This window comes from Antennarius striatus, chromosome 18 (assembly GCF_040054535.1).
Source record: "Antennarius striatus isolate MH-2024 chromosome 18, ASM4005453v1, whole genome shotgun sequence".
Classification (NCBI taxonomy): Eukaryota; Metazoa; Chordata; class Actinopteri; order Lophiiformes; family Antennariidae; genus Antennarius; species Antennarius striatus.
Window position 1 is genome coordinate 3578744 of NC_090793.1, and position 13473 is coordinate 3592216.

Here is a 13473-nt window from a genome sequence, read left to right on the forward strand (position 1 = left end):
GAATCCATATAAGCGCTGTTATGTAAATATACAGCAAGCAACAAGGTAACGAGCTGACGGTGTCACATTTAGTTATCAGGATATCATCTTAAATCATGTCATCATCAGATACTGAACAAGTTCAGTGATTGTATTGTGATGTAATGGCTGCCCTGACTAAACAAATTTATTGAAGAAAATTCAGTATAGTATACAAAAACAGTATACAATTACAGACAGAGAACATATAAAGGAGTTGCCAGGGGGTATGACCACATGTCCTTACATTACACAAAAACACCTAAAGCGGAACATATGTTTAAGGTCTTCACAGCGTTTTTGTTGTCAGAGCTGTCAATAAGCTGTATATATTGTTCACCATCTTTTAGAAAATGGATAAAATTAGGGTTTTTTTTGCTGAATTTACATTTATGAATAAAAAATTTAGCCAAAATTATTAACAGATTTCTAAGAAAATAAGCCTTTTCCTCTTTCTTAGAGCACTTATAAAAACAAAAAACAACATTTTCCCAAGATAGGGTAAAGTCCTTGGAAACATCTATAATGAATCTACTGACATCCTTCCAAAGTTTTTTTTGTATAAGGGCAATGCCAAAATAGATGTAACACAGTCTCTGGGTAGTCCTCACAGAAAGAACAGTCTGTGTTTATGTCCCTTTTGAATTTAACCATGTAGTGATTTGCAGAATAGTATTTATGAATAATTCTGAAGGAAACTTCCTTCACCTTATTGTAGATGAGATATTTGTGTGGAATCATCCAAACCTTTCTCCAAACAATGTCATTCACAAAACGATTCCAATAAGAAACAACATAAGAAACAGAAACAACATCTTTCTGGAAGAGAGCACGTATATGTCTGTTATTATTACGGGAAAAGGTCGAAAAACAAATTTTCCCTATGTGAGAAACAATTGGATTAGGTACAGAGATTGAGGGGGGTGGATTGGGAAGATTTCTGAAAAGCATTAAAGTACCTGATGGGATAGCGTCAAACACTATGGCAAATTCCCTGGGAGTAACAGGAAAATCATACTTAGATAAAAATTCTCTATAAGAAAGCAAAAGTTCCTCTCCATTAAACAGCTGACTTACCAGAAGAATTTTGTTCTGAACCCATCTGTCCATAAAAAGTGATTTATTCTTGCAAAGAATGTCTCTATTATTCCATATTAAGTACCTGTGAGGCAAGAAGTTATGTTTATAGATTAGAGACCAAGATAGAAGAACTTGCCTGTGAAAAGATGACAATTTTACAGGAAGTTTGTCTACATTATAATTACAACTGAGAATAAAGTGTAAACCACCAAAGCGAGAGAAGATGTACTGAGGAATGAAGTTCCAAATTGAGACAGGATTTTTGAGAAAGTGTCGAGCCCAATTTATTTTAAATGTATTATTAAGAGTAGCAAAATCTAGGAAGTTAGCCCCCCATGTTCATAGTCGTTCATAACAACTCCTTTCATAATATAATGCGTACGATTTTCCAAATAAAATCAAAAAGTAAACTGTCAATATTTTTGATAGTTTTATTATCCAGATGTATGGGGAGAGCTGCATAGGTGAGCCGAGAAATACCTTCAGCTTTAGTGAGAAGGACTCTGCCTTTAAGGGACAGGTCCCTCTGCAACCACTGATTTAGTTTAACTTTGGTTTTTTGAATGATCGGGTCAAAGTTCAAAATACATCTCAAGTTCTGGTTTTTAGAGATCAAGAGCCCTAAATAAGTGACTTCTTCTTTGACAGGAATATTACAAATGGAATTTGCGTTACTGTTTTTAACAGCTAATAGCTCACACTTATTCAGATTAAGGCATAGCCAGAGGCCTTAGAGAAATCGGTGATTACATGAAGAGCAACAGGGACTTGGTTAGCATTTTTTAGGAAGACAGTAGTATCATCAGCCAGTTGGCTAATAATAGCATTTTTGTCAGCTATAGAGATTCCTTGCACTGCACTGTTAGTGATATGGTTGGTGAGAATTTGAGTACAGAGTAAGAAGAGGTAGGGGGAGAAGGGGCATCCCTGGCGGATGCCTCGTTTCAAGTTAAACCTTGGAGTCGTGCCATTTTTCATTTTGATTGAGCTGTTGCCGTTGGCATACAGTCTTAATAGCCATGCAAAAAAATTCACCAAAACCTAACTTCTTTAAGCAGCGAAAGATGAATTGGTGTTCAATTGTGTCGAAGGCCTTATAGAAATCAAGGAAGAGGATAAAACTTTCATCAGAAATCAACTCAAAATAGTCAAGGATGTCTAGGAAAAGTCTAATATTGTTAGATATATGTCTATTTCTCATAAAGCCCGACTGAGTCTCATCTATTATTGTATCTAAGATCTCTTTAATTCTTTTGGCGAGAATAAGGGCAACAATTTTGTAGTCATTGTTGAGTAAACAGATGGGTCTCCAATTATCGAGAGACAGCACATCTTTTTTAGATTTTGGAATTAAGGTTATAAGACCTTGTGTGAGACAAGGAGGAAGGGTATTTTTCCTATACTTTCTAAGAAAACCTGTAGAAGAAAAGGGGCTAACACGTTGCCAGCCTTAGATACAGTGTGGTATGCTACCGTCAGCCTCTGCTTGACGTTGTCCGAGGGTCTTTTTCTTTCACTCCGGGCCGACATTAAGTCACCACTGTCTTAAAAGTAGCTGAGTAATGTTTGAGAGACGGAGTAGGTGATTGGCGTCAAAAAAAGCTTCGTTTTTAACCGTTTACTTAACTTACTTAGCAGAGCTCGGCAGAAAGCGTCCACTCACTCGGCCATCTTGGCACCCCTCCTGGCTGCCCTGACTGATGAAGCGACAGTTGTCGGCGATGACGTATGACCCCACGTGACCACTGGATACGGAAGCTGCTGCAATGCAGATTGTAAGGCTTTCAGACCGCGGGGATGATCCCAGACATGGGGGGGGGAATCCTCTATTCTTCATAATGATAAACAAAATATATGTCACTTAAAAATAGTTTTAGTGTCCCTTTAAAAAAATTCCAGAAATTCTTTTGCAGAGCTAAACTGTCATACATATTTGATAAGGATATTTTATTATTACTATATTTGTGGCTCTTTCCAATAAATTGCTCAAAAAGGACTGAAAGAGTTAAGCTGTAGAAATTATGACAACATAATAAACATACTAATTATAAACTGACGTCGAACAATATTGAAGCTATGGAAGCTTGTGTTCCAAATGTAATCACACCCTATCTTTGTTCTAGACGGCTGGATGTGCTCCGGGTCGACAAATGCCCTGCCTACTCGTTCAAATGTTTGAAAAAAACGCGAACGCAACAGCGACTAGCAGCCGCAGACGTTTGAGCGCTTCCCATAATGCACTCCCAGACCGTCAGCGGGAAACCAAAATGGCGAACGTGTTGGGGGAAAATGAGCCGTTTGTTATCTTCTGAGGGAGGCACGAGCCTCGTACGGTCTCGCGACACACTTTCGAAATAAACTCAGTCTTCGGAAGGAGCGGATTAAAGGCGGTCGTCTCATCCTGATATTTTACAGTAAAAGTCGTTGGAAGAAGCGGAGGTGACCGAATGAGGTATTGTTGTCATCATGTTTTCCTCTTGTGGGAGGTGGTGGTGGTGGGGGGGTCCGACGGACGGCGACCTGTCCGGTGTTGGGGGCTGTGCGTGCGGGTTAATCATGCTAGCAGTCACGCTTGGTTGCTAGCTGTTTCCTAATGAAGGCTAATCAGTGTGCAGCACTTCCGCTGTGAACGGCTTTTGTTTTAATCACTCTGCTGCCTGTTGTTGACCGGATTCTCTCAATATTCGAACAAAGGGAATGTCGAATCGACGAACAGTGGCAAAATTATAATACAGAAATTGTTTTTTTCAATCTGAAAACTTGATTGTTTTTACTGCAGAAAGTAGTTTTAAACTTCTATTATTAAACTGCAACTCACTGATATTCAGATGTATATAGTTTACATGCAAAGCGTGATAAGTGGCTGCATCTCTTTATGTTGATATGGTGGAATGCAGTTTGTGATACAAATATGTGGTTTTGCCCCCCAGCCATGCAGACTGTGTCGTTATCTAATAACTATGAATACATTATCCTGTTGTTTCCATAGGCTAGTAATGAAATGTGTTCAATTTTCAGTCATTCTGCAATCTATGCAATGTATTATAATTATTGCTGATAATACTTGCTTGAATTTTCAATGAAAACACATGGGAGATGACATTTCAATACATATACACAGATCTGTGTGGGATTATCCAGATTACAGTACTTTTTGTGGTGCATTTTTAGGAATACATTTTAACTACTACCTTATTACCACTTAGATTTAACTATTTCCTCTAAATTTGCATAAATGCATTCACTCCTGCTTGTAAAGACATCTCCTTTCCTATCCTACCGGATGCCCGCTGCATGTTTTTCAGAGACTCAGGGTTTGTGGATCACCTGTCTGTCCATCACAGAGCCCACTCCCAGCGGCAGCAGCAAACTGTGTCATTGTCCCCCAAATGCCTTCCTGCTAGGGGAGAGAATGGAGAAGACGGCATGTCTGACAGATTTATAGAGGGACAGGACGTCTTGGCCCGCTGGTCAGATGGCTTGTTCTACTTGGGGACAATAACCAAGGTTAGTGTGAGGGAGACACTAGTTGTGATGCTCTCATTACAGTACCACCACATACTCCACTCCTCTAATGATGTCTTACTTACTAGTTTGCTGTCTTGATTTACTTTGCTAATGTCCTGCTGTGGTTAATGTTTCTCGCAGCTAAACTCTGTATCACAGTGTTGGCATTTAGAAGCTTACATTTGTTTTCTCATTCAGATAGATCGAGACAAGCAGCGATGCTTCGTGGTTTTCGAAGATCGGTCCAAGTCTTGGGTTCTCTGGAAGGACATTCAGACAGGTGAGTGTTTTCTACTTCAAAGTTTAACATGTTTAATCATAGTTTAAAATGCAGAAATATTATTAGGCTTGGTGGCAAGCAGTTTTTGAAATGGGCTTAGAGCTGGCGTGATGTTCATCCCAACTGTAGCTGTGGTTTTTGAAACATCTTTAAACTCAGGCCTGGCGCTTAATGTTTGGAGAATATCACAATACCTGGATGCTGGTTTGATTCAACAACTGGGTTTGATTGAATGATTAAAGACACTATTTTCTGTTTCCCTCCTCTAAGCTGTATCCAAAATCATTTTGTACTGTCCTTAGTTTACCAAAATGTGACTTATAAATAGAAATTTATGAGGCGATCTTTTAAAAATTAAATACATTTATCAATTATTTATTTTGACAGTTTTCATCGAGCAACAAATGAGGTGAAGTCAGTGTTCTATTTTATTACTAACATAATGCCACCATAATTGGTGAGCAGCCTCTGCTGCTCTGAGAGCTCAAACTAATTTTACTTATCTCCTGACTCACGCTGCTGACAGTTAACCGTCTACCGTGGCTGACAACAGCTCACCACCGACGCTGTGCCAACAACTGACGCGTGTAGTGGAGACATGCAGAGGAGCTGGGGTTTATTCACTGTCAGATGAAGAAAGAAATTACAACACAAATGTGACTCAGATAGGCTTTTGACTGACATCCAGCATTTAATTGTGTATTGCTGACGAAACAATTGAGATTTTATATATTTTTTCCGTGATTTGTCTTCTTTCCAGGGGATGAAGATGACGACGATGATGAGGACGATGACATTGTCTGCTTCATATGTCAAGATGAAACCTCAGAGGAGCCAAATGAGATTGTCATTTGTGACAAATGTGGACAAGGTACTGTTTTTTAGGGTTCCCATGCTTCTTGAGAACCATGTCAACAACAAGTCACCACCTGCTGTACAGGCCTACTGTTATTTTTTAAAAACAACATACTGCATAAAGTCTTTTTATGTCCTCGATCGTTCAGGTACACATTCTCTTTGCCCTGTGGCCATGGTAACAGGAGATGAACTTAAAGTCACAATATTTGAGATCCTCCTACAGATTATCATCAATGCTGGATCATATACTCCCTCATAGTTTGGCAGTGTTGTTGCTTAGTACAAACCTTTCCTAATGCATGTCGTTGCAAGCCATGACGAGGAGTTCTGATGCTCAATACATTGCTGCAGGCATGATGAATTTTTTTGGTACTAAATTTCTCACTGGTAGAGCTGAGTGTATGACGCAATGGAATCTAATGAAAATGGCGCTTTATGCTGACGAACAAAAGTGTATAGTTTACTTTTTTGGTACCAAAAGGCATGGAGAAAACCTGAAAGGTGGCATTCTAGTAGCATTGTGCTTGGTATTTTTAGTGACTTGGCATTTATCAAGCAATGCCAACACAGTAAAAATAGCAGGAATACAGATTGTGCAATATCAGTGATATGAAATGAAGGGAATAACACTCTTGTTGCTACAAATCATCAAAGAATTGTTTGTCTATTGCGTTTTCTATGTTTAATATTAACCAGTTTTGCAAGATGGAAAATTGCCGCAACAGTTTTTATTTTTGTTATCAAGTTCTGAGACCCACCCTTATTCTTCTGTTGTATTTAATGGGCTCTAATGTGATCAAGGGCGTTTGTTTTCTTCTATAAATTATGTTTTGCAGCTGCATGTGAATGTGCACTTTTCTTTCAGGCTACCATCAGCTGTGCCACTCCCCGATCATTGATGCTTCCGTCATCGACTCCGATGACAAATGGCTCTGTTCAGAGTGTGAGCTCACCTCTCTACCGAAGGTACAGGTTTTTTAAATGTATAATTGCATTAAAGCATAAGTTAAATGTAAAATCAGTTTGATTAGATGAGCCTGTCTTGATGATAGAGATTTTGTGACTCAGCTTTGCCACTGCTGGAACTACTACGTGAAGTAGAATGGAAATAGTGTTCTGAAGTGTTTCATCAAGGTGAGCTATGGCATAAAAACATTTACATAAACATGCCTTTTCACTTTGTGGTCTGCAGAGGGGGGGTACACACAGGAAGGGGGCTTCTGCTAAAGGCTTTCTGCAGCAAGAGCAACCGCAGCAGCACCTAGAGGTGCACCTGTCCTTTCCATACATTCTGGATGAGCTGGTGTGGGACCAAGGACACAAGACAAACATCCAGCAGTGTTACTGCTACTGCGGAGGGCCAGGAGAGTGAGTAACACAATCTACGCTTTAAAGTATATCTATCACATATTCTGGTACAACTGACTGCTGTGTTTTGTTGATTTTTTTATAGTTGGTACCTGAAGATGCTGCAGTGTAACAGGTGTCAGCAGTGGTTCCATGAGGCGTGTCTGCATTGCTTACAGATGCCTCTTCTCTTCGGAGATAGGTGAAAAAACACTGCTTATATGTTTCATACTAATAGCATTAGCAATGCAGAATAGTTTGACACCTTGAAAATCTTTACAACAGTTGCATGTAAAGAAATGTAAACTGAAGTTACCTGTAGCAAAGCAGTTTATGCTCCATCATACAATGCAAGATTATATTTACTAAAGAAACAAAAGTTGAAATGACTGCAAATATGACTTTTCTTCAGTCAGTGTAACAATTTGTGATTCTTTCCTCACAGAATTTGTACTCTGAGAAATAGATAAAGTGAAGAGAATCTTATTATACTTGGCCAACTTTGTCATTTATTACATCAGATAACATATGCTATTACTACTGCTACTTGTATGTACTTTCCTTTCATCTTAAGACATTCGTGTGTTAAGTTGTAAAATCATTTTTACCATGTCAGTAAGCTAATGTGATGTTGTTCTTCTTTGACCTTAGGTTTTACCTGTTTATTTGTTCTGTATGCAATGGAGGACCAGAATATCTCACACGACTGCCGCTCAAATGGTAAGTGACGGTCAAGCTGGAGGCCCAGTATCTGAAAATGATGACATTTTAGTGACATGTTATTTTTTCTTTTTCTATTTGTACTTCGTAAAGTTTAAAGATTAGCTGCAAATGCAGTGGTAAACTGATTAAATTTTCCTATAAATTATTCACAATTAAATCTTTTGCTGGTTTAACGGGGAGACGGCCATTTGTCACTACTCAACAACATACCAACTCAACTCTGTTAGAGGCAGGTTGGGGGCATGTCAACGCCTTCATGGAGGTTGGGTAACTCAAAAGCAGCACAAATCTGTGTGGTAATGGACACACAAAGTTGAACTTCATGGTTTTGACTTGTCATGGCTTAAGATGCCAAAGGAAAAGTCCCCTATCAGTACTGCTCTCTAAAAATAGCATCTTAGTAAATACTGTTTTTTCCCCGTGGAAATTTATCCTTATTTTACATGGCGGTCTCGTGAAAAGATCTGTATCACAATAACTGTATGTTCAGCATGAACAGACATGGATGTGAGAACAAATAAGCTGCATTTTTGAACCACATCGTTTTCTTTAGGATAATTGTTCTGAAACCAGATGTCATAAAAAAAGCTTTCTGTAAAATGTTTCAGGGCGGATGTCACACATTTGAGTTTGTACAACCTGAGTGTGATCCACAAGAAGAAATACTTTGACTCAGAGATGCACCTGATGGCTTATATCAATGATAACTGGGAGCTCCTGCAGCTGGGGGAGGTGAGGACTACTTCCTTTCATCTGACTTGTCTTCCATCCATTCCTCTTCTAGCACTCATCCGGGTTCTGGTTGTGGAGACAATAGTTTAAGCAGCGTTGTGTTCATCTGACCATTCACTGTTTCATGTGTACCAGTGAATCATCCTGTACCTACACTTTCATGTTTTACCCCAGAAAAACACAAATGTAATCTCTTCTTTTTTCCTCACATCCTGTCTCTTCTGTTTCTCAACTCCTCGTTTGCAGCTCGCCAACACTCCAAGATCAGACAGATATGAAAGTGTTCTGGAGGCACTGAACAACAACAGTAGCATGTAAAAGTTATTTCTCTACTTAATGCCTTGTGTTCAGTCTTGTTGTTTTTTGTTTTTTTTGTAACTCTTGTACTTTTCTCTCATTTTCTCTTATTTCTCCTTGTTCCAGGTTCATGTCAGGGAAGGAGGTAAAGAAAAAGAAGCATTTGTTTGGGCTCAGGGTTCGTTTTCCTCCTTCTCCCCCCAACTCTGATGAGCCAACAAGCAAAATGGTGGAGAGGCCTTCACATGAGATCACCATCAAGGGATGTAAACCCACCAAAGCCCTCACTGATGTGAGGTAAGACGCCAGACAAAATCTACCAAAGATTTTCACGTTTTTTTCTCGATTATTTATTCAGATTTTTTTCATATAGCCTTTTAGTAATGACTCATTATTATTAAATTTGACATTTGTTGATTTAGCAACAATTACTTTTAAAGAATGTGAGCACGATGAAAGAAACCTGCTGCCTGTCTTATTCTTAATGGGAATGTGAGAATGTAATAGAACATTTTGACCTGCAAAGTCCTCCTCAGTGTTTGACAAATAGCCACAAAGCCTTTGAAAATGATTGCATTCTGTTCCATCCTTTTTACAGAATCTTCAACTGCTAATATTTAAGATGCTATTAATTCACTGCTGTTGTTACTTTTGAAGCTCGTGCTAAATACTTTTTTGTTGCTCTAGAACTTGCAGTACTTTAACAAATGGCACAGAGAAGAAAAAGAAGAAAAAAAAGAAGAAAAAGCAAAACACACGTTCTCTGGAGACTGTGGCTAAACGACAACGCACCAGTGAACTCTTATCCCAGGTGTGTACATGCTTGTGAATGTAACTTAGTGGGTGTGAGCTTGTGGTGTGCGTATTTGCTGAGTGGGGTGTGTGTTTTTTACGAAATTCTGTTGAGCTCAGAACCAAATACAAACTTTCTTTAAGTTGAGGATATTGAGTCCTACTTAGCCAACAACTGTATTCTAACCTTTGACAGGAAATCAGGAAGCCACTTGAGCCCAACTTGGATCACTTAACGTCTATGAAGTAAGTGAACGATTAAGTAGAATTTCTATTCTGTGCAGAAGTCAAACTCCTGCACATTTGAGAAGCAACAAACAGACATTTTTGTTTGTTATCTACAAAGATTATTAATAGATTAACAAAGTTCATTTGTCAAGTTATTTCATGTGTTTTTCCTGTTACCTCTTTTTCTCTCTTTTTTACTCCGTCTCTTTTGTTTCACCATCCCCACAGCAGCAGGAGTGACAGGTCTATGCTGTCTTCAGATTTGGAGTCCATTGAAGTGCTCAGCACCACAGAAACTACCTCAACTAGCATTTCAAGACAGTCCAGGTATGCCTGCAGTGAAACTTAAACATTGTCCTCTTTGGACAACTGACCCTGCTGATGGCACTCATTCTGTCTGTTATATGGATAGGTTGATTTTCTTCTTTGATTTAACTTTTAACTACATTTAAAAACTTTTAGTTGTGAATTGCAAACCAAGTCAAGTTCTATTGTGCCACTTTGATCCATTTATAGAGACTGATTCACTACTGTTATCACATCTCAGGCTGTAAAACAGTGCTTCGCTATTAAACCTTGTATACAGAATAGTGATGTGCAATGAAGAATTCAATTCAGTTGTCTTTGTCCGTTTTGATCAACGCCCCCACCAGCCTCTGTAGCTCCAGCAAGACACGCCCGACAGCCTGCATCATGCCTGTTTCCTGTCCGCCGTTGAAAAGGAAGCGTGGTCGTCCTCGGCGGGCTCTGCAGTCCCCCAACCCAGAGATCCCCCCTCCCAGCCATGCAGACCCAAACCCCTCAGCGACAGAGGTGCTGAGCCCACTCCCGGGGCTCCACTCCACAGACATAGTTCACGGCATGGACCCCAACAGCCAGCTCTCCCACCTCAAGACCTCCATCAGCAGCTATTTTGGAGCAGCAGGGCGGTTGGCTTGTGGGGAGAAATATAAAGTCCTGGCAAGACGGGTCACCCTCGATGGCAAGGTGCAGTACCTGGTGGAGTGGGAGGGAGTCACTGCCTCCTAGACGTGTGGTCATCACCACTGCTAATTTCAAACCAGCTCCTGCAAGAGGTCTCTGGCTGTGAGGACATTGTGTATGCAGCCTGTGTTCAGAGCATTAAATTCACACATGCTTATTTAGTTTAGACAGGAGCACATTTGCCCTGTTTAGCTTACTGTAAAGCCTACTGGTTGAATGCAGTCAGGGTGATTACCGCACATTCAACCTTATTTTTCATCATGTGGTTTAAAGATAAAGAGTCTGTGATAAAGATGCATTGTCATTATACCGCACCATATTTGCATTATTCTGCTTTAAACTTTTTTTTTGTTCAGCTTCAAATGTTACGGATTCACATCATTTATTAAGGAGCATATATTAGTGCGCCGCACCTGTAGGCTTTCAGTGAATCATTTTCGTTTTAATTTTTTAATCCAGTGATATGCTTTTCCTTTCAATACCAGTCAAGTATGAAAGTTTGTGGACAGAATGTAGTTGGGTCAAGCATTAAGTGGTGGTTATGGGGAGATGAAAAGGGGAGGTTTTGTTATACAGGTTTTCATTAATGTCATTACTGTAATTATACAGTCAACTATTAAACATATCAGGTTAAAATATATCCTCTTACCAGATTTGGCTAGAAACGTCTCACCCCCATAACAATCATTTCCCATTGTTGTCTAGTTTCGTGGAAACATGGAAGTATAGGAAAAATGTGAGGGCAAAAAGCGGCAGTGTTGGGTGAAGAATGCTGGTAGAAGAATTCATTTGTTAATTATGTTAACGTTCAACACTCCCAGTTATTTCTATCATGAAAACAGCTCTGCATTGTTCAGCTTGAAAATGTCCCGTCAGGAAGGATATACCTTTATTTCTGGCCAGATCAGGGTGAAATTCATTTTTATTTCTGATGAATACCAACAGACTATTAATTTATTTTAATATATCTGCTTGTAGTTGCAATATCATCAGACTTGGCAACAAAGCAATGCCAAGCATGATGAATTCATCCAGCTGAGACTGTAGTTGTTTTGCCTATTCCTTCTAAGATTTTGTTGAATTAATATGACCTGAAGCAAATTTGGAGAAACTCATGAAAATATGTAAGTTCCCTTGACGATGCATTCAATATCTGCTGCTGTAATGACAGAATGTTGTCCACTGACATGACTAGAAACAGTGTGGAATTGTTGCATGTATGACAGTTTCCCTCAGCTGAGAATCTATATCACTCCTGGAGAACATTATCATTAGAAATATCCGAGAAGTCAGCACTGTTTATACACTCTAAACACAACTGGATCATGACAGATGTGACTGAAGTTGCCATGGAGATCTAGCTATTGTAACAGAGCCACCTTTGTGACATTGAACACGAATATGCTTTTAAGGACAAAATAATTTGCTCACACATTTATTTTGATTAGAGTTACATCCGTCAGGAGGATCCATCACAAAAGAAAATGATGTGCTGCTGCAAATGTTTATTTTATATAGAAATATACTACATTTATCATTAGCTTTTTCTTTTGTACTTTCTCGTATATGTTTTTTTGGCACGTGGCAGACTTGTTTGTTCGGCCATCATCTCATTTTTGCTTTTTCAGCACGTACATGCTGCATTTTTCATTTATGTTCAAATTCTGTCAATACTTTTTTGCTAATCTGTTGAAATTTAAATGTGAAAAATGAGTGCAGTGTCAGCATATAAGTGAGACTCCTGGTAACCCCCCCTTAAAACATTTGATTTAAAATTGATCAAATATTAACCATGAATATTTAAGGACCTATTTAGTTTTTATTTTGTCTCGTTGTGGAAAAAAAGCACTGCATCAGAATCATGTTGTACACAGAACAATCTGAATTGTTCTGCTCTTTTGTGCTGCCTATGCAAGTTAGTCACGGTTAAATGTGTTCAGCCATATAAATGTGACTTGACAAAGTGGAGCATCTGTGTTATCATGATCATTTCATTTAGTTGTCAAATCTTTCACTCAGTGGGTGGAAAAAAGAAGTGTCTCAGCTATTAGTTTACACACTCAGGATATGCCCACAAACGTCACTATTGTACAAGCCAGCATTTACAGCTTGACAGGAGGTCTTTATGTTAGTCACTCATTGTTATTGGTCAGTATTTTTATACCAGGTGATTCATATTTTATTGTACTTTTGACCATATGTATGCATGTATACCTTTTTGCAATAAGGATAAAAATGGTATTTTTCCCCGCTACCCACTTTTCTGAGGAAAAAAAAATCACTGGAAAACTAATATGCTGTATTTCAAGGCAAGAGGTAAATAATCTGTAAGTATGGCTATTTTTTCAGTGTTTCCTTTTGTCAAAATGGACTGATATGTTTTGACAGATACCTCTGAACTGTGCACATGTAGTCACTGCATTTGAAGCTTCTCTCCTCTGTTCAGCCAGTGTTTCAGCCGACATGCTGCTACCACTGGCATCCAGCAGGCTTCTGTAGCCAAAGAACATTACACATGTCCGCCTGGTCTGTTGAGATTTTTTTTATTTCTTGTATTACATTTTTATACATTATTATACAGGTTTACGTGTTACTTCAGAGCCTGTTTAGTTAAAGTATGAATAAAC

The 13473-nt window shown here is 38.9% G+C and overlaps 1 protein-coding gene across 2 annotated transcripts; it reads left to right on the forward strand.

Annotated features, from left to right (window-relative positions):
- Nucleotides 1-3173: 3173 nt before the first annotated feature.
- Nucleotides 3174-13473, forward strand: mtf2 (metal response element binding transcription factor 2). 2 transcript variants are annotated; one of them, XM_068341486.1, is made up of 15 exons: nt 3174-3550; nt 4404-4605; nt 4804-4885; nt 5646-5756; nt 6609-6709; nt 6936-7111; nt 7197-7292; nt 7742-7810; nt 8422-8545; nt 8792-8859; nt 8969-9139; nt 9530-9653; nt 9831-9880; nt 10091-10189; nt 10516-13473. In XM_068341486.1, exons 1-15 carry the CDS (start codon nt 3546-3548, stop codon nt 10889-10891), a joined length of 1854 nt encoding a protein of 617 aa, XP_068197587.1. In that variant the 5' UTR covers nt 3174-3545; the 3' UTR covers nt 10892-13473. The 2 variants fall into 2 exon arrangements, with proteins under 2 accessions (XP_068197587.1, XP_068197588.1); XM_068341487.1 differs by having other exon boundaries at nt 4443-4605.